At 36.3% G+C, this 22,147-nt stretch overlaps 2 protein-coding genes across 2 annotated transcripts in view; both read left to right on the top strand.

The window, feature by feature from the left end:
- The window catches only part of LOC107662600 (cytospin-A-like), a 30,552-nt gene extending 21,906 nt beyond the window's left edge, over nt 1-8,646 (top strand). The window contains exons 16-18 of the mRNA XM_016452679.1: nt 6,146-6,262; nt 6,483-6,542; nt 7,911-8,646. Of these exons, the coding sequence (XP_016308165.1) occupies nt 6,146-6,262; nt 6,483-6,542; nt 7,911-8,000 (267 nt within the window). The 3' untranslated portion in view covers nt 8,001-8,646. The remainder of the gene's footprint in view (nt 1-6,145; nt 6,263-6,482; nt 6,543-7,910) is intronic.
- A 4,762-nt stretch (nt 8,647-13,408) lies between these two features.
- On the top strand, nt 13,409-21,418 carry LOC107661642 (adenosine receptor A2b-like). The gene is made up of 3 exons (XM_016451313.1): nt 13,409-13,473; nt 15,957-16,665; nt 19,825-21,418. The coding sequence occupies exons 2-3, from the start codon at nt 16,343-16,345 to the stop codon at nt 20,825-20,827; spliced, it is 1,326 nt and encodes a 441-aa protein (XP_016306799.1). The 5' UTR covers nt 13,409-13,473; nt 15,957-16,342; the 3' UTR covers nt 20,828-21,418.
- The last annotated feature ends 729 nt before the right edge of the window (nt 21,419-22,147 follow it).

Here is a 22,147-nt window from a genome sequence, read left to right as displayed (position 1 = left end):
CTTCCAGTCAGAAAGTCCAACAGCCAGTTGCACAGCGAAGTGTTGAGCCCCAGCTGGACCAGTTTGTGAATGAAAAAGAGATGAGAATGAGACAATTCTGTCTCTAGAGAGAGAGAGAGAGAGAGAATGTAAAAATCATTTTTTTTAATTATTCATTCTGACCTTCTTTCACATCTTACCATTTTCAAAACCTGTTTATTACCAAGTTTAAAACTAGATTTTCTATGTGGTGTCCACCTCGTCTTGTTAAACAATAGAAACATTATTTCATTTATTTCAGTGTAGCTTAAAATCTGTATATTCAGTTGGACAATTTCACAGTTATCAGCGTTTAGGTATTCTTGTTTGAGTGCGTTTACTTTTTAAATGGAACGTGACCATGCATAATGTACAGATTCACCTTCTATCGCAATTACTCTCCTGCCGTCAAGCATATAAAATGTTTACCATTCAGAGAGAGTTTTGGACCATGATGTTACCATGGTTTCCCTCAAGCCAGGAAGTGTGCTATATTTCTCCTGCCCTATGTCACAAACAGAAAACATCTGAGCCAATCAAAGCATAGAACCCTTGTGGGCACTGATTTGTGATTTTGAACACCTTGTGATTTAAAGTTGTGTTTTCTTTTTCATTTCATAGATTCTGAAATGTGCAGTTTGGAGTTTTTGTCTGTCTTACCACCTCCGGGCAAATACATTTTTCACACTTTTAGCTTTGGTAGTTCTTTTGTCATTTTGACACCACATTCCCATAACCCCACCGTCTCTGTCGCCTCTTTTCTCTCTGCATCTTTGTCTGTCTCTCAGTAAGTGTGCGTGTGATGATGGTAATCTCAGTGATATGTGTCGGGTCCCCGCTATGATAGCAGCAACCTTCTTCTCAAACCTTATAAACAGTAACTTAAACAACACTCGCACTCTTTTTGCTACTGTTGAGAGTCTAACAACCCACCCCCCCCTCCCCAAATCAAGATTATTGAAAAGGTAGTTTTTAATCAGATGAACAACTACTTAAACTCAAATGGATTTCTGGACAATTTTTTTTAATCTGGTTTCCAACCGCATCACAGCACGGAGACAGTGCTCATTAAGATAATAAATGATATTTGCTTTAATTCTGATTCTGGCGAAATATCAGTGCTGGTACTACTAGATATTGCTGCTGCGTTTGACACTGTTGATCATAACATACTTCTAGAGAGCCTGAAAAACTGGGTCGGGCTTTCTGGGATGGTACTCAAATGGTTCAGGTCATACTTAGAAGGGAGAGGTTATTATGTGAGTATAGGAGAGCATAAGTCTAAGTGGACGTCCATGACATGCGTAGTCCCACAAGGCTCAATTCTTGCTCCACTCTTGTTTAGCCTGTATATGCTCCCACTAAGTCAAATAAAGAACCAAATTGTCTATCACAGTTTTGCAGATGACACCTAGATTTACCTAGCCTTATCGCCAAATGACTACAGCCCCATTGACTCCCTCTGCCAATGCATTGATGAAATTAACAGTTGGATGTGCCAGAACTTTCTTCAGTTAAAGAAGGAGAAAAGTTCTCAAGGTGAATTCATACCTTGGCTCTAGGGGTCAAACAACTAAAAATCAAGTCAAGAATCTTGGTGTGATTCTGGAGACAGACCTTAGTTTCAGTAGTCATGTCAAAGCAGTAACTAAATCAGCATACTATCATCTCAAAAACATTGCAAGAATTAGATGTTTTGTTTCCAGTCAAGACTTGGAGAAACTTGTTCATGCCTTTATCACCAGCAGGGTGGACTATTGTAATGGTCTCCTCACCGGCCTTCCCAAGAAGACCATTAGACAGCTGCAGCTCATCCAGAATGCTGCTACCAGGATTCTGACTAGAACCAGGAAATATGTGCATATCACACCAGTCCTCAGGTCCTTACACTGGCTTCCAGTTATATTTAGGATTGATTTTAAAGTACTTTTACTCATTTATAAATCACTCAATGGCCTAGGACCCAAATGCATTGCAGATATGCTCACTGAATATAAACCTAACAGACCACTCAGATCATTAGGATCGAGTCAGTTAGAAATACCAAGGGTTCACACAAAACAAGGGGAGTCCGCTTTTAGCTATTATGTCGCCTGCAGTTGGAATCATCTTCCAGAAGAGATCAGATGTGCTAAAACATTAGCCACATTTAAATCCAGACTCAACTCATCTGTCTAGCTGTGCATTTATTGAATGAGCACTGTGCTACGTCCGAACTGATTGCACTGTTTAATGTATAATCATTTTCTATTTTTAACTGTTTAATTTATTTTAAATACATTTTTAAATCATTTTAAGAGTTTATAAATTCCTTGTTTTATTGTTGTGATAATTTTTTATGATTGTTTTACTTCCTTTTATGTAAAGCACTTTGAATTACCATTGTGTATGAAATGTGCTATATAAATAAACTTGCTTTGCCTTGCCTAATGTCCACCAGTGGATAAAAGCCATTTTTCACTGCAACTCTAATGTGTTAATTACAAGTGACCTGGCTTTACTTGGAGTGCACTTTTTGCAGCGAGCAGGCCTCTGTTTCTCCGTTTTCAATGTGATTAGCCTAATGCTTTCTCCCCTGGGCCTTCCTGTTTTTTGCACACAAGACCTCTTTTCATTAGCCTCTCGCTTTGAACACAGACACACATACGAGAGAGGACACGGGGAGCACGTCTCGAGGTCTTCGTAACCCTCTCTTCACACGGTTCTGTTGTGCTGATGTTTGTTTGGCTGCAGACAACAAGGCTGGAGTTTGTGCACTGAATTGTAAGGGAGGGTTGTGGACTAAACTGGCTGGTGAAGAATGAAATGACAGTGAATGCTATTTAAAGAATTTACAGTTGAAGTAAAAACAAAATTGACCTTTTAAACTTTATTTTATAATTTTATCTTTAAATTGTATTTTATTTCATGGCCATTTTGTCTTAAATTTAATTTAATTTGTTAATTTGTTTGGTATCAATAAGTTTCTCATGATCACCAAGGCTGCGTTTATTAGATAAAAATATGAATCCAATATTGGCAATAAAATGGCAATATTGTGAAATATTTATTATAATAAAAAAAACTGTATTTATTTTAAAATGTAATTTATTGCTGTGAGGGCAAAGCTGATTTTTCAAAGAATCGAGACACCCCTACCCCTTCACGTGAACACGCGAAACGGAGGGGTAGGGGAAAGGGGAAGGGCTAAGGGGTAGAAATGGGATTGGGCCTTAGTCTTACTGACCCCACACTTTTTAATGGTAGTGAACAATTTTAAAATTGTATAAATCAACCTTAATTTCTAATGAACCAACATAAATTATTTATAAACAACAGTAGCTTTTAAACAAATATTAACCTGATTAATAAATGTGGTAAAAGTATAGTTCAGAGTACTAATTGTCATGATAACGAATACAACTAATGTTAGCAAACTTTTTTTACTTTTATGGTAAATTACCACATATTTGTGCCATGTTTTTTTTGTTTTTTTTTTCAAAACATGTGCCACTTGGGTTGATATTTTGTTACATAATTACAATGACATTCATACATGTTAAAGTGTGGCTAAATTACACTGATGCTTTTTGCGGACACTTACTACGAAAAGCACTACCACAGTCAGTGGTCAGTGTGCTAGCACAGATCTCTTGAGGAAAAACAGGACATCATTATCAGTGTGAGACCACTTTGGTCTGTTGCTGCCTTTCCATCCCCTGCTGCTGTGGCCCACTCTGATGAGCTCATCACTTCCTTTCACTCCACTCTCTGTGGGTTGCCACAAAGCTCTGCCAATTTACGCCGTCCCTTTGCACGTTTACACTGGCCTGCCACATCTGATAAAGGCTGTTACTCTTTCTTTCAAATCTTTTTGCTAGAGGAAGTCGGTGATAACGTAATCTGAAAGAGTGCTTTTGTTTCTTTTGGAAACTCGAATATAGATCAGAAGAATGGGTGAACAAATATCAGTTCCAGTAAACTGCCACCATACAGCCTACGTATTTAATTCTGGATTCCAGGTATAACAAACAAAGCAAATCTTGGGATCAAAAAAACAGATATAATACAAAAAAGCACTAGATAATGATCCTTGCTAGCTATCCGTTACTGTGCTTCTTGCACCTCTGTTGTACTCTAATTGCACCTACACTAGTGTTCAAAAATTTGGGATCTGTAAAGAAGTCTCTTATGTTCATCAAGGAGGCATTTATTTGTTGAAAAACGGTGAAAACAGTAATACTGTGAAATAATATTATTATAATTTAAAATAATGGTTCTCTATTTGATTATATTTTAAAATGTAATTTATTTCTGCAATGGCAAGCTAAATTTTCAGCATCATTACTCCTGTCTTAAAGGGATAGTTCACCAAAAATGAAAATTCTGTCATTAATTACTCACCCTCATGTTGTTGCAAACACGTAAGTCCTTCGTTTATCTTAAGATATTTTTTATAAAATCCGAGAGCTTTCCGAGTCTGACCCTGCATAGACAGCAACGCAACTACCATGTTCAAGGCCTGGAAAGGTAGTAAGGACATTAATAAAACAGTCCATGTGACATCAGAGAATACTACGAGAATACTTTTTGTGTGCAAAGTACACAAAAATAACATGCACTCTCATGTACTCTTGTGAACGCACGTCGAAGACTGACATGAAAGAGAATAAATTGTTGAATAAAGTCGTTATTTTTGTTTTCTTTGCACACAAAAAGTATTCTCGTAGTATTCTCTGATGTCACATGGACTACTTTAACGATGTCCTTACTACCTTTCTGGGTCTTACACATGTCAGTTGCTTTGCTGTCTATGCAGGGTCAGAGAGCTCTCGGATTTCATCAAAAATATCTTAATTTGTGTTCTGAAGATGAACAGAGGTCTTACGGGTTTGGAACAACACGAGGGTGAGTAATTAATGACACAATTTAAATTTTTTGGTGAACTATCCCTTTAAATGTCACCTGATCCTTCAGAAATCATTCTAATATGCTGATTTTGTGCTCAAGAAACATTTCTTATTATTATCAATGTCAGAAATTCAGCGTAATTATTTTTTTTGTGGAAACCATGAAACTTTTTTTTTCAGGATTCTTTTGAAGAACAGCATTTAATTGAAATATATTTTTGTAACAATATAAAGTATTTAATATTTACTATTGCTTTTAATTCTTCCTTGATGAATAAAAGTATTCATTTGTTTAAAAAAATCATACTGACCCCACACTTTTGAATGGTAGTGTATATGTGCAAATGCGACATGTGAGAGCTGTAGATCTGAGAAGGAGGCCGTTCGTCGGCATTAATGAACGCAAACCCTCTTTCCTCTTTCCTGGTCACAACAAAACCATAAATGGCCCGCATTGAGTCAGATGGCTACTTCCGTGTATGGATTGAAGCATGTGTGAAGTATGCTGATACAGATAAGCAAGGCTGTTGAACAAACACTTCAGCACGAGGCGAGACTGTCCGTAAGCGAATATGAAAAAGTAGGTGACCACTGCTCTCAGAACAGCATTAAAGTTCAATTCGATCACGTTTTGTGGACGTGCATGAGAAAATAGTTGGTTACATACAATAAATCTCATCCATCAAGTTCTAGGTAATGGAGAGCTTACTGTAAACAAATGTTAACTTTTTTAAACGATTGTTACTTACAAACTGTTTCTGACCCACATTTTAATGTATGCACGTCTACACAGAATCTGACGTTTTTCACATTTTCAGTGCTGATTATGAACAGAATTTTGCTAAATATTGTATCATGTTCATGCTCTGTAAAATGACCTTATCTGTGGCTGAAAGCAATAATAGGCAAAATATTTACTAAGCAAACAATGTAATGCTTGCGTGTAATGTAACGTATGTAGCAAGATAAGGTCAACATACACTTTAAGTATCTCCAAATAAGATAGTCATGCATAAATGAAAACAATGTTTCCAACGTTTGTGTAAACACTGAAAAAAGACATTATTTCTGTCAAGATTTACAGCTGTGGCTCTTAACTACAACCATAATGTCACAGGGACACGGAAAGATTCACTGCTTTATCAGTCCCTCTGAATCACCCACCCAATTCCCTCAGTTCGTCTACTGAAATTGTAATTATTGATCTTTTTTTCCTCCCCCTCCACATACACACACAGAACATTGACATCACCAACTTCAGCAGCAGCTGGAATGATGGGCTCGCTTTCTGTGCCGTACTTCACACCTATCTGCCGGCACATATCCCCTACCACCAACTCAACAACCAGGACAAGGTCTGTACACTCAACACACATAAGGCACACACAGGGTGAATTCAGGTAAATTGGACAATTTTCAATTTGCCTGTGAAAATTTGGCCCAGTTGATCTGAATTCACTGATCAGTTAGTATATATCAGTAGGCACAATAAAACATTTTAGAGAAGACTTGCATATAATTCCCAATAATTCCATTCATTTATTGACATCAGTTCTTCTTGCTTGTGTTTTGCAGAGACGAAATTTCACTTTGGCCTTCCAGGCAGCAGAAAGTGTGGGAATTAAATCGACACTGGTGAGTTGAATACGAACATCACAGCTAATTAATATATACATCGTATTACAGTGCCTCAGAACCCAATTAAAAATGAACACATTCATTCTAAGCAAGGATGCATTAAATGAATCAAAGGTGACCGTAAAGACATTTATAATGTCACAAAAGATGTCGATATCAAATAAATGCAATTCGGTTGAGCTTTTTGTTCATCGAAGAATCCTGGAAAAAATGCATAACAGTTTCCATAAAAATATGAAGCTATTGATAAAAATAAATGTTTCTTGAGCAGAAAATCGGCATATTGGAATGATTTCTGAAGGATCATGTGACACAAATTTAGCTTTGCCATAACAGGGACTACATTTTATTTAAAAATATATTCAGATAGAAAACAGATAATTTAAATTGTTATAATATTTCACAATATTACTGTTTTTACTGTATTTTAATCAAATAAATGCAGCCTTGCTGAGCTTTTTTTTTTAATCCATTTTAATAACTTTCCTGTCAGAGCAGGCATGTTTTATCCATGCCTTTTTATCTTTCCTAATGAAATTCTGTTAAACATATATGATCTCAGTATGATGTACAATCTCTTTATTGATATCTGTTGAATAAATCTCCTTTTGTTTTGAATTTCCCTCAACATTAGTAGATAATTTCCTAATTTTGCTCTCCACCCTGTTAGTAAATACTACTTGCAGCTGTAAAACATGAATTCAACTAGCTATGACTTCACTTTCCTGACATAACATCTCAAACTGAGAAACATTCAACTATGAATCATCAATGCTCCCCCTAATTTATGATCTTTCAAGGGTTTTCTTGTCATAGCCTGTTTGATTACAGCTAATTTAGCCTTTTAGGTATGTTGTTAAAATGCACGTTTTTTTATTCTTATGATTTTTTTAAAAGAAAGTCCTTCCACTCTGTGATGCTGCATTCCATTAGCATTCATTCTATAAATGTTAGCTGATAAAATCATCTAAGATAAGCCTTTGTTGTTTCATTTGCTGCAATGTTAAAAAATCATGTCTTGTGGTAAAAAGGGAAAGAATGAACCAATTGTATTACTTAAATAGTGTAGTAATATCACATTATTTAGCAGTTTCAGTGGAGAAAATATGTTCCGTTTTGAAAAGAGGCAGCAGTATTTAATTCAGCACCTGTTTTTAATTTAATGCCTTCATAAAGCTGTTTGCAGCAAAACCGTGACTTCTAGTCTTGCTGTAACAGCTGTGCTGTTTGCTCTTTGCTCAACGAGCTGTGGCAAGATACTTGTGTAACATAGCACACAACGCCACATCGGTTGACACAGACATCATTTTTTCTGACCAATTCCTCTTGCCTTCCCACATCTGACTCATTCTCTCTGTCTGACAGGACATTGGTGAAATGGTGCACACAGAAAGATCTGACTGGCAGAGTGTCATGATCTACGTGACGGCCATCTATAAGTATTTTGAGACCTGAGAATCTTCTTGAATGGCTGCAGTCGGTTCACCTTCCTTGCTGCGGCCAAGATGCTACAAATTTCCCAGATGCCTTAGCTGCGAATGGGGGGACTTACCCACACAACTTACTGTTTCCTCCAGTGTGTTCCCAGAATCCTGTATAGCTGCTGAAACAAGCCAGATCCTACTAAGCTTCTCTGAACAGCAGTGCTTTTGAAGAGAAGTGGGAAGTCGGTGGGATCATGAGCCAACAACTTCCTTTTAAGAACATTGCAACACTATTTAAAGTGTATTGTGCCAACCGAGCAACAAAAATGTGTATCTCTGAAAACGATTGACTTTGAAAGTTGGCTTGTTTTATAGTTTTGTCATAAGGATGCCCTCTGTATGCCAGTATTGGTCTTAGATTATCAGTATTTATTCCAAAGAGTGACGCCACAACAGGCTTCGCCCATAAAAATGGCGTTTTTGTGTTTTCTTTAGCCTGAATAAGCTTAAATCCGTCTCGTTTGATTTATTTAAAAAAAATTCTAATAAAAAAAGACAGGGCTCCTTAAAGGAAGAGTTCACCCTAAAATAAAAGTTTGCTGGCAGTTTACTCAATATGTAGAGGAGTTTATTTCTTCATCAAAAAAGATTTCAAGAAATGTAGCATTTAGCAATCACTCGCCAATAGATCCTCTGCAGTAAATGGGTGCCGTCAGAATGGGTTTGTTTCTTACAAAAAGTATTTGTTTCTTACAAACATGCATTGTTTTCTCTCCCCAAGATGTTAATTGAAGGATTACTTGTGGATTATTGTGATGTTTCTATCAGCTGTTTGGACTCTCATTCTGACGGCACCTATTCACTGCACAGAATCCATTGGTGAGCAAGTGATGTGATGCTAAATTTCTCCAAATCTGTTCTGATGAAGAAACAAACTCATCTACATCTTTGATGTCCTGAAGGTAGCTACATTTTCTGCCAATTTTGAGTTTTGGGTGAACTACTCCTTTAACGTTCAGCTTGGTTTTGTTGATATCAAAATATTCTTTTATTTTCATACACTAAACGAAAGCTAATTATGAATCTAATATGTAATTTGTAATGAAGCTGTTTTTTTTTCCTCAATGCTCATTCCAGCTGATCTTCCATCACTGAAAATGCTGCAGGACGTTTTTTCTGTTTGAAATATCAGCACAAATGAAATGCATGGCTGCTTGTTTTCTGTTTTACAGGATATTTTTCAGCATTTCAGTCCTTTTTGTCTACGCACTACTAATCCTTATTTGACACCTAAAGCCAGCTGGGTTCTGGAAGCTTGCTGATTCAGATTGAGTTTGTCTTATGGGTGTAAAAGCACAAATAAAAAAGGCTGAATGTATATTCACTGATATGAAATGTGAAATAAGACGACTACAATCCATCCGCACTGTCAGCTCATGGTTAAATCATGCATTGTACCTCTCCCATTATATACTGTACGTCTGTCAATGATAAGCCTCTGCACACAAAGCCGAAGCCTTACATGGAAAAGGAAAAGCCAATAGCACAATTGATGTTTTAGATAAACTTGCTCTGCTGTCTTCAATGCACTGCTGTTTTAATATATTTGTTTTGTAAATTTGAGACCTCTTCGAAGGGATCAAGTGGGTTGCAGCAAAATTATTCTGCTAATCACAGCAGTTCAAAGTGAATTTTATGTCAAGGGCATGTTATGTTTTTGCAAAACTATAATTTATTCCATTTAAGCTACAGAGAGCTCTGTCGTGTTTGAAATGATAGATTTTGTTTGACAGTCCTCTGTGGTGTATCGGTTTGTTTATGTGTGGAAATGTCATTGACACTGACATTGAATTACCTAGAAAAGGTCAGTAGTGACAAGGAGTATTTTTGTTTGGATCTTCTTGTGAGATGTAGGTTGTGACCTAATCATGTAGAGTTTAATATGAAGATTTTGATTTGAACCAAATCATGTCATATCATACTGTGCTTTCCTTTAAAACATGCCATAATTCATATTTGTGTAAATCCTGGAATGCCTTTTTGACACTACATATACTTTGTTTCACAAAGAAAGATTCCTAGAGCATTGTACGACATGTCAAGGGGAGTATTTTAGAAAAAAAAAATACAGCAAGGTTTTGTGAGAACAATATTTGTGTGCACAAATACAGTCTGATATTTTCAAATGTGTTCAGTGTGTTGATTTTATATGTGAATGGGTTTTGTTCTTTCAAATTATGGAAATATTTGTTGTAACCAGTGTTATTATAAACTCAAACTGAAACTAAAATTATTAAAATATTAAATATTAATAGGTGAAAAGCTTCAACTTAAAGAAATGTGCCTTGGCAACTGAAATAAAATTATTTTAAATGGTTAGAACTGAAATAAAAATAAATTAAAGCTACATATAAATGTATACATTTTAAAATCTAATAAAATTAAATGAAAACTGAAAATATAAAAAATAAAAGCTAATTGAAATGACAAATAAATACTACAATAGTATATAAATAATACTAAATTAACTCTGCTTGTAACACCCCTCAATTTATTTTCTTACCTAATATCATTCATGTTTATTTAAACACTGATATATTGATATTATTGATCTCTTCTTGGTCCATGGGGTCATTCCTGGCACCTGTAAACGATTACCTTTATGGTAGGCTATGTAAATTCAGCCAGGCTTGAGCAGGATTGTCCTTTTAGATCCAAAATGGATCCAAAATCCAAGATACTTTTGTGTACAGACATGAGTTGGAGCTCAACAGCACACACCACTCTTTTAAATGAACCTGGTAGCAGGTTAATCCAAGGGCACATGAGCATGAAACTGTAGAATGGATGGTCATCTAAATTTCTTGTTTCTTTCCTACTTTTTTTTTATTTTCTTTTTTTTATTTAACCTTTCCTGGAAGTCCTGCATAGCACTTATGGGAAGAATCAGAAATGGAAAAAAAGAGAAAAGAATCTAAACTACCCAATCTCTTGTGGAAAGAAGTGAGTCAGCAGAAAAGGTCTATTTAAACAGCTGTACTCAAGAACTTCCTCCTACTAGCCTACTAAAATAACCTTTCATTTTCACACCGATTGTGTCTGGCACTCTGAGGTAGGTTAAGTGTCTATATTTGTGCCGAAGTCTTTCTGCATGAACAAGGCTGTAGTAAAATGTGATTTGATTTACTGAAGGGCCACAAAAAAGTCTTGGGCTTATGTATTAGATCCAAATCATTAAGAAATGTCATTGCAGTGTGTGCTGCGTGCTTTAATTAAGTCCTTGGTCGGTGGACCTCAGCCTCTGGTTTGCTGATTACATACATTTATCTTCATGTGGCCCTGAGGTGAAGCAGGATGTTTCGGCGGTACGTGAGAAACCACACAACCTCACGGTACCCACCAGCTCCCTCACTTCCTTATCCTCACGTACGTTTACATCAGCCATTGTACTGACTGCGTATATTTCAAACTGGGCTTACTAACGATGAAGATAGCATACTTGATTCGAACTAAATTCCCCGGATGAAATGTCGTTCGTTATGCAGACTTGTTTTGCTGAACACGTCAGATAGGCTACTAAATCCCTTTAAGGTATTCTGAAGTCTTTGGTCATATCGGATCAAAAATATCCTATATTTTCTTGTAATGTCATTAAAACAAGATTATGGATTATCTGCACGATCATCTCAAAAGATTGAACTAGGTTAAGTTAAAACGTAACTTAATAAGCTTAAAAAAACTCTTCTCACACATCATATACACATAAAATTTATCTGCACGATCATCTCAAAAGATTGAACTAGGTTAAGTTAAGACGTAACTTAATAAGCTTAAAAAAACTCTTCTCACACATCATATACACATAAAATGAGCCTATTTACGTCAGTTGCTACTTTAGGCTAATTAGCCTATTTTATACTTTTATTTCATTTTATTAATATATAGGCTATTTTATTATTATGATTGTATATTACCAGTGGTAAGTATATTTTATTTATTTATTTACTTATTTATTCATTCATTCATTCATTGTGACATTAATCTATTTCATAGGCTATAGCATAGGCTATGTATGTTTCTAGGTTTTTATTTATTGTTATTTTATTTTTCCTTTATTCCTATTTTATTTATTCTTTGTTCATATATATATATATATATATTCATCTCAAAAGATTGAACTAGGTTAAGTTAAAACGTAACTTAATAAGCTTAAAAAAACTCTTCTCACACATCATATACACATAAAATTAGCCTATTTACGTCAGTTGCTACTTTAGGCTAATTAGCCTATTTTATACTTTTATTTCATTTTATTAATATATAGGCTATTTTATTATTATGATTGTATATTACCAGTGGTAAGTATATTTTATTTATTTATTTACTTATTTATTCATTCATTCATTGTGACATTAATCTATTTCATAGGCTATAGCATAGGCTATGTATGTTTCTAGGTTTTATTTATTGTTATTTTATTTTTCCTTTATTCCTATTTTATTTATTCTTTGTTCATATATATATATATATATAGGGAGAGAGAGAGAGAGAGAGAGAGATTAAAATTAAGGCAGAAAATAACCGCTGAAGTAATTATTACTTTTTTTTTTAAATAAACAGTGTATCCTATAGTTATTGTTATTTGTATTTATTATTATAGCTATTTAAACAGTTACACTGCTTTTATTTATGTATTTATTTATTTATGTAGGCTGTTTTCTCTTCTGTTATATATTTTTATTTTATTTATTTACATTATTTCTGTTTGATTTATTTAGCCTAGTTATTTATGATAGTGTGCTGGCTCATCCATCTGAACTTTTATTGTAACTGCAAGGACTATGAAGAATGTAAGGTATGACAGCATGATGAAGAAGTTACCACCCACAATGGTCTTGTAGGGAGGGAAACATCGTGTTTAATGCACTTTGCATAGTGCACGAATAGTTTAAACCACGAAAACCAATCAGGCGTGGGTCTCGTTCTCTCACAGCGCGTGAGTGTCACTACTGTGAAAGCGCGCGCACTTGTCTGTGGCCAGCCACCACAACTCCACAGAGTGGAGAGAACTCGCCTTTTCCTTGACCAAACACGTTCAGAGTAGTACAGTTGTGTATATATTACTTCGTCAGGGTGATAAAAACGTGTGGAACGATTTGGTCTGTACTCATTTGTTGTATTCAGTTTTGCGGTTGGACATTCAGAAGTGACAGAATGCCTGAGGAGAAATCTACAACTCAGGAAACACGCTTGTAAACAGCTGAAGTGAGTAACGGTGTTTTTACATTATAAACAGTTCGTAAATGTATTTGTTTTCTAGTAAAGTTTGTGATTTAACTGAAAGTATTGAACTTTGTCAGCCTTTTAGATTTTGTAACAAAACGTGTGGAACGATTTGGTCTGTACTCATTTGTTGTATTCAGTTTTGCGGTTGGATATTCAGAAGTGACAGAATGCCTGAGGAGAAATCTACAACTCAGGAAACACGCTTGTAAACAGCTGAAGTGAGTAACGGTGTTTTTACATTATAAGCAGTTCGTAAATGTATTTGTTTTCTAGTAAAGTTTGTGATTTAACAAAGTATTGAACTTTGTCAGCCTTTTAGATTTTGTAACTTTGTCAGCCTGTTAGTCAGAGGGAGACTGACACCTGTATTGTTTTGCTCATTCTAATTTATAAATTCATAATCTTTATTAATTAATGTCACAACTTTGCTCACCTTTTTTGATTTTATTGTATATTTTTACAGTGGGCATAAGTAGTTCACATGACAAGCAGTCACAGCAGTCTCCAACAATGTGACATATTCATGTGATGTAATAGCCTACTTCCATCTAAAAACAATTTTAAGAGCATTTTTTTCTCATTTTCTTTTCTTTTTTAAAAAAGTATTATGCTATTCATGCGCTATTATGACCTAATTTTAACTGTGAAAAAAAAAAGATGACCAGCTAGAACATTTTTAATGAACACCTTATCTTATAGATAAATACAATTCTTAAAGATTTGAATTAATATTTTAAAATTTCATATGCTATTTGCCAGCCACTATAACCTACATAAATCCATATATAGAATGATTTACAAAAATATGATGTAATTTACAAGCTAGCCTATATAAAGCATCCTTCTCTGTTGTTCTCCATTAAATAGTTGTTTAGCAAGTTTAAAATAACCACTTATGATAGTTATGTGTGGCTGAATTGTCACAGAATTCCGCAACAAATATCTCATAATGTTTCAGACATTGTTTCTCTGTTGTGTAAATGTTTCAGCATTCCTCTAAATGTCGAATTTTTCTTAAGAAAAAGTTTTTGTAATCAGCAGTGTTTCTCTACTCTGTAATGTTATTGAAATGACTTGTGATGTAGTTACCTGGAAACGTGCATCTTAACTACACTAGAATTACGTTACAATGACCAAGATAACTGTTAAGCATGCTTTTTGAATGACAGATAGGCGTGCAGTACATGCTTATCATAGTCCCCAAACCCTAAGCATCATTTCCTCTCACACAGAACATGCTCGCTGAGCAGCTGTCTTACAGTATTTCCGCACTCCCACCCTTTTTTTGTAATACAGACGTGCATGACGTGACTCGTGAGGGACTTTGTATATTCTTTTTAGTCTGGACATCATATAGTTAATATTATGATACCTCATAACGGTTTAACCAGTTACGGAAAGTACCTTGTCTTAATGCACAGGAAGCGTTTTGTAAACTGATGCATGCTAATGCAAAAGTTGTTAAAATGCAACATGCCAGACCTGTGCTTTGGAAACAATTTGTCATTATATCACTTGAGGGAGTCAACAGCCATACCAAAGTCACGCTGTGCTATAGCAAACAGCAACACTAAAACACAGAGGAAGAGTGACTGTGACTTTAATCGTCACATTTTTGTGCCTGATCAAACAGACTGGAGCTAAAAGATAAGAAATCTCTAAAAAAAAAAATAAAAGATAATGTGGCCTATACCATGGAAGGCATGTTGCAGTTAGTCAATTCATTCTAGATAGGCCTACGTAAAACCACAATAAATGACCCAAAAGAGAGAGGATTGCCAGACTGATTTAATTACACATACAAACAGACATTTTTAGATTTAGATTTTTTTTTTTTTTTTTTAAGCCAAACCTGAAAAATTCAGACTGAGCATTATCAAGTAGAGCTGAAACTTACACTATTGTTCAAAACATTGGGGTCTAACTAAAACACATTTAAAATTTCACAAAATAATTATATTTCAAACAAACGCTGTTTTTTTTTAACTAGAAAAAATGTAATGTTTTCCACAAAAATATAATAAATAATAATAAGAAATGTTTCTTGAGCATCAAATCAGCATATTAGAAAGATTTCTGAAGGATCATGTGACACTGAAAATTAATAACTGAAAATTCAGCTTGGTCATCACAGGAATAAATGACATTTTTAAAATATATGGAAGTAAAAAAAAACTTGTTTTAAATTGTAATAATATTTCACAATATTACTGTTTTTACTGTATTTTAAATCAAATAAATGCAGCCTTGGTGAGCATAATAGACTTACAGACCCAAAACTTTTGAACGATAGTGTTTGTGGGCATATAAAAGAAATAACTGATAATAATTGCCATTTATTCATCCAATAAAAAAGAAACTTATCCATTTCATGTAGAAAGTCAATGAAACATGAAAGCAGAATCACATGAATGGGCACAAAAGAATACTTGTTCACAATTCTTAGCCAATAATAGCAAAGGCATTGCAAAGTTCAACTGTACACATCCTAGAAACCAGTGAAGGAAGTGCTGGCTTGTGATAAATAGCAGGCATGCACAAATATTTCATTCGTATTTGTGGAGTCTTTCTTAAAACAAAAGCTTATTGTTGGATTTAGCCTGTCGTCTTTTGATGGAGACCTCCTGTTTGCGAGATGGATTGCTTTTGTGACCCAAAGAGGTTGATCTTTTATTGTGCGATATGATTGTTCTTTCTACAGGATAAGAAGTCCCAGTGAAGGTCTACCGGAGCCACTTTATGCAGTCTAGTAGCTGTTCCCTTCAAGACTTTCAATGAAAGGCTGAGCTGGACCTAAGGGACACGCTGGTGAACGGGTAAATCGAGATTTACAGAGGGGTGTCACCACTGGCCCTGCAGTCACCTCAGTGTACCCCAGAGTGGTTTAGCAGCTGATACCAGGTTATTTCTATCCCCTCTTTCCATTAAAACAAGATATCATTCATTCAAGAGGAATGGTTGGATTGGCTAGTCCTCACACCTATTGCTGGAGCCATTGAGTGGCGGAGTGAAGTCCCACAGAGCAATTATCGGGAGCACAACTATGTGTGTCCCTGAAGATGTCCTTTCACACCGGTTGATGGCACCATGTCTTCGCTCGTCTACATTGTTCTTGAGCTCTTGATTGCGGTTTTGGCTGTGGCGGGGAATGTTCTGGTGTGCTGGGCCGTTTGCCTTAACAGTAACCTCCAGAGCATCACCAACTTCTTTGTGGTGTCGCTGGCTTTGGCGGACATCGCAGTGGGACTCCTGGCCATTCCGTTCGCCGTCACCATCAGCACGGGCTTCTGCAGCCATTTTCACGGGTGCCTCTTCATTGCCTGCTTCGTGCTGGTCCTCACACAGAGCTCCATCTTCAGTTTGTTGGCCATTGCCGTGGATCGGTATATCGCCATCAAGATCCCATTGAGGTGAGTGAATGAGTGAGTGAGTTTCAGGTAATAGTTGAAGGCAGACATTTGGTAAGAAGAGGATTACATTACTGATCACATGATTGCTTGAACTTACAGTCGCCTTATAGCAGGCTGGTGCTGCAGAATTTACACTCGACCCAAAACTGAATATATAGTTCACTCAAAAATGAAAAGTCTGTCATCATTTACTCACCCTCATGTCATTGGCACACTAAATATTTTGAAAAATGTGAGGGGGGGGAATGCCATTTGTAAATGTTTTTGACCCCATTGACTTTCACTGTATGGAAAAAAAATAGTTATTCAAACTATCTTCTTTTGCATTTCACAGAAGAAAGATCATACAGGTTTGGAGTAACTTGAGTCCCATTGTCTATGTGTGTGTGTTTACATATGTATTTAATCAAACTTTATGTGTTTGCAGAAATATTATTATCTAATCTGTATTTATTTGTAGTTTGCATGTTTTGATAAGAGGTTAAAGGCTCCTAGATTGTGTGGCTCTCTCTGCCTTTCTCTTGATAATGACTTGATAATGGGCACAACATGGACTGCAATTCCCTCAGATACATGTAATTTCCCCTTTAATAACTCTTTCTCTTCTAGCAGTGAGGGGATTTTTTTCAGCAAATAGGAGTCATGCAGCTTCACACTGTTGACAAATGTTTCAAGAATAGTTCATTTCAGTAGAGCCAAAATCAATAATCAATACTTCATCTGTCACCATGTTGTAATATAGTGACAACTACAGTTGTTATAGAAACAACAAACACATCTATCTATCTATCTATCTATCTATCTATCTATATTGTTACAAAACTTTCAAATCTATCTAAATATGACTTGGGTCCATCTTTTAGTGTATGCCTAGGGGATTTTCAGCCGTTATATTGTCCGCCAGTTGTAAATCATAGGTCTGATTTCTTCAAAAAAATAATAGCACACCTCTGCACAATAAGCCGCATGATTTGTGGTATCATTCATTGTCTATAGCACAAACAGTGTGGGAGTTTAATACTTAGGTTTAGGGTTTTTTCCAAATATGTAATGTAGTATATGCACTCTTTAATTAGTGATTAAAATACATAGCAAAAAAGTGATACTTGCCTTAGTATTTACTGCTAATTATATCTCAGTCCAGTGATATTTATCAAAAAAGGGCTTCTTTAAACATATTTTACTTAGAATGTAAAGGCAACCAGTGTAGAGTCTTTAACGTGGGGCATTTTGCACTCCAGTTGAACATTGTAATGGTTATTCTTAAATGCTCTGGCCCAGCAGCTCTCAGCCACACTTTTCAGTAGCTGAAAGGTGTGGGACTTTACCACCCGTCTGCATAGAGGGTGTGATGCACATTTCTGCTCATGGTGTAGATTGAGCCGCCCGAAGCATTGTAAGAGAACAGCAATGACAGCAAAAGCCCCGGCAGGTGTTGATTACATAAGGTCTGTCGGCTTCCAGTCTCTGTGGGCGTGTGAATGAGGTACCAGTAGTACTGGAGCCCTGTAAGTCCTCTGGGTTTAATGAAGCAGCCCCTGTTGTTCTCGATGGGCCTGATATAAGCCCAAGGATTTTTGGAACAATTGACATTTGACCACCGTTTCCAACTGTTGCCCTTGGCAAAGGAAACATGTAGCAGGGCTGTCTGCATGATGGGATGTTTGAAATGCATAACGGCGGTGGATTTTGCACAGCTGTATTCCAAACTGTTTGTAAACTGATGCTTATACAGTTGCTAATATGCTATAATTTATTATAGCACTTAACATTTAGTTCTAGGTTTTTCAACCAGGGGTCTCAATATAGTAATGTTCTTAATTAAACGTTTTACCATTAAATATTCTTTTATATTTGGGGTCTGTGAGTAGGCAAAAATATTCAGTCCTTCTGGCTAAGCAGACCAAACACATTACCAATTAAGTAAAGACAGATTTTCCTGCATTACCTATTCAACATCCTTGTAAAAATGCTACCGAATCTGCAGAGTGAAACATTCAGCACAACCATTGTAGTATGTCTCCTGAATGTATGACTATTATGAGCCTGTTCTTTTTAGTGAATCCCCCCAAAAAAGGGGAAAAAAACCAACACACAACACAACCAGTATAGTCTGACTTTCAAATGAATGACTCTTAAAGGCACAATATGTAAGATTTTTTTATTAAAATAAACTACGCCTTTGTCTCTTTGTTTATTTTGAATACGTGCCCTCTAGCGGCGAAAATTACATATTGTGCCTTTAAGAGTCATTTCTTTTTAGGAAGTCAAAAACATGTAGTGTGGCCAGTGTAGTCCAAATCTTGAATGACTCAGTTTTGTTTGTTTTTTTGTAATGTTCTTTAATAGTTAAGGCTGAATAGTTGGATTGCTTTTTTGCCTCCTATAAAAAGACTGAAAAGTTTTTAATCTTTTCCAGCTGAAAAACCCTGATTTAATTGAACAATTTAATTCTTCCCATGGTTTTCTAATTATATCACTGAAAAGATTAAGTTTAAGTTGTACAAAAACAAGGCCTGCAAGTATTATTTTAAGAATAGGCACAATACAGGTGAAATATATGGTTCTATTAGCACATATCCTGGTATTTTCTACTTTGGCAGCAATTACCAAAGCTTAACACCTAAACAATGGACATTTCCCAGGAGCAAAGTCAGTGCATGCATGTGTTGATTTGGGGAAAAAATGGCGCAGCCTTTTCCAGCCCTGACAGTATTCACGCACTGTGTGCACAATACGTCCCACTTCAGGATGGACTTCAGAAAACATCAACATATTGTTTGAGGAAGATAGAGTTGTAATATATGACCGAACTTTGCATGCTTATCACTATCAGTGGCGGCTCTTGGGTTTTAAAATCAGCCTCCCCCTCCCCTTCTCTATCACCTAGCGGTTGTAATTACATCAGCAGATTCGGCACATTCGCGATAGAAAAGCGGCGCTTTCCAACTTCAGTAACATGTTATGGTATTACAGCTGTGAAATTACAAACAAAAAATACACGTTCTGAGATATGAACTGAAATGAATTGTGAATTTTATTCACAGGAGCCTCCCCTGTCTCCCCCGACGAGCTGCCACTGATCACTATATAGTGCTCCATAGCATACTTCCTACTAAAATTGCTGTCTCATGTTTGTTTTTGTTTTTTCTTGCTAAGGTACAACAGTCTTGTCACAGGCCGAAGAGCCAAAGGCATCATCGCGGTATGCTGGATACTTTCAGTGGTCATCGGTTTGACCCCCATGCTAGGCTGGAACAGGCATGTCGCCGTGGGCACCAACAGCTCCTGTCCTCAAGGTATGACGGAGTGCCTGTTCGAGAAGGTGGTCACCATGGGTTACATGGTTTACTTCAACTTTTTCGGCTGCGTCTTGACTCCACTACTTGCCATGCTGGCCATCTATGCACGGATCTTCATGGCTGCCCGTCGCCAGCTCAGACAGATGGAGCAGAAACTAGTACACTTGCAAGGACATGCCCACAGGGAGGGATCCTCATCACTGCAAAGGGAAGTCCACGCGGCCAAATCGCTTGCTATCATCGTGGGCCTCTTTGCTGTATGTTGGCTCCCTTTGCATATTATTAACTGCTTCACACTGTTCTGTCCACGGTGTGCTCGACCTCAGGACTGGGTCATGTACCTGGCCATAATGCTTTCACATGCTAATTCAGTAGTGAACCCGTTAATATACGCCTACCGAATAAGTGACTTCAGACACACCTTCCGAAGGATCATTCGGCGGCACTTCCTGTGGCATGAAAACAGACTGGCCACTGGTAACAGCAACAGAGGCATGGCTGCTTCTTCTGCTGCAGTCAGTGTGATTGAGAATTCTTGTGCAGTGTCCAATGGCTATGTGTTGGACGCCAATCCCATTCCTGCCACGGTTTCCTGTGACAAATTTACAAAGCAAATGCCACCAAAAACCAGGCCTCAAACGGAATTCCAAGGATACAGTTTAAATGGAACTTTGGAACATTCCTTTCCCGCCAATTCGACAAAGATTTTCTCATTACATACCGGGGAGGAAGTTCCCTCCATCAGGGACCATGTAGAAATCATGACTGTAAAAGACTGCAGTGCTATTACTAACGGACATGTCAGATGTCTGGTGCCCATAAGGACAAGCAACTCATCCGATCTTGCAGATGTGTCATGATGCACACTTCCACAAGAGTTATTCCTCAGAAAATACCCGAATGAAGCTTGTTTCATTCTTTACGAAGCTATCACTGATCTGAATTGTTGTGCTAGTGATGGTGACTTCACTTACAGTACTATCAAGGGTCAGGAAAGATAAAACTATGTGAGGGTCACATAGCTCCTGTGGGAACCCTCACTACACAAATTCCAGGAATTCCTACTCGTCTTTGCAGTCAAACACCCCTGATGGTGTTTCCAAATTTGCAGACCTCATGAAGAACTTGTTTGCTGACATTGTAGAGCATTTCCAAAGCTTATGTTTCCAAGGAGCTTTATTAAAAGAGCATTGTTTCCTGGTCAAAGTGGGAGAGGCCTGATGGATTAAATCAATATTCTGGGGAATTCAGCTAAATCTGTTATGACCATGCCATAAAAGACCTTGATATGTGGCACGTTTTAAAGAAGTTTCATCTTTCTGTTCTTTTTTAGTAGGTGTTTATCCAAACTGAGAACATGTACAGTCAATGCAACTGGCAAGAGCCTCTGTAGTGTTTTAAAACATAGGGCTGCAAGATTTGGGGAAAAAATCATATTGCAATTTTTCTGATAAAATGCGGTTTAAAAAAAACTCCAGGTTTGTTATGCTTGTTTGTAGGGCTGCACAATTTGGCCAAAAATGTGATTATATATCAATATGACTATAAAATAATAATAATAATAATAATTATTATTATTATTATTATTACTACATAAAAATAAGAAATATTACTTAAAATATTTCACTGTAAAATAAAAAAAATTATATAATAATAAATGCATGTTATAAGTGACCTAAACTGGAGTTGGCTGCATTTACTATGAACCAAGCTGCTGAAAACACCGGATCATGAGCTACTTGCGTGTAAAAGTGCCACACTTCACTCTGAAACTATACATGCAGTGTATATGTATTTATATTAATATATGTATTTAATAAAATCACAGCCTTTGCAATTTGATAATCGCACTAAGCCATTTTGTCATTTTAGTTTCATTTCAATTAATCATGCAGCCATAAAACATGACCAAACTGAATACTGTACTGATTGTAAGCATGTGTTAATATTTCAAGAAATGTACTAAATAAAACAAAGCTATACCGAATTTTGCCCAAAAATAATTTATGAATAGTGATGTATAAAATCTAATGTGCTTGATTAGAATCACATGCAGACATCAATGATCCATTAAATCAATATCAATAATCCTTAAACAACTGGTTTAAGCCATAAACTGTCTGTGCAACGTCAAGTGGACTTCTTGTTGCTCAATAAAGTGGACTTTGATTCTCATTATA

The sequence above is a fragment of the Sinocyclocheilus anshuiensis genome, unplaced genomic scaffold (assembly GCF_001515605.1).
Source record: "Sinocyclocheilus anshuiensis isolate Anshui unplaced genomic scaffold, SAMN03320099.WGS_v1.1 scaffold457, whole genome shotgun sequence".
Lineage (NCBI taxonomy): Eukaryota > Metazoa > Chordata > Actinopteri > Cypriniformes > Cyprinidae > Sinocyclocheilus > Sinocyclocheilus anshuiensis.
The sequence above is the reverse complement of the archived record's forward strand: the minus strand, read 5'-3'. Positions and strand labels throughout refer to the sequence as shown.

What these genes read in the sequence shown, in the direction of transcription:
- LOC107661642 (XM_016451313.1), top strand. Translation starts at nt 16,343, where the DNA reads ATGTCTTCGCTCGTCTACATTGTTCTTGAGCTCTTGATTGCGGTTTTG. An exon ending in GCCATCAAGATCCCATTGAG is followed by an intron (nt 16,666 to 19,824) that starts GTGAGTGAATGA and finishes TTTCTTGCTAAG; the next exon opens with GTACAACAGTCTTGTCACAG.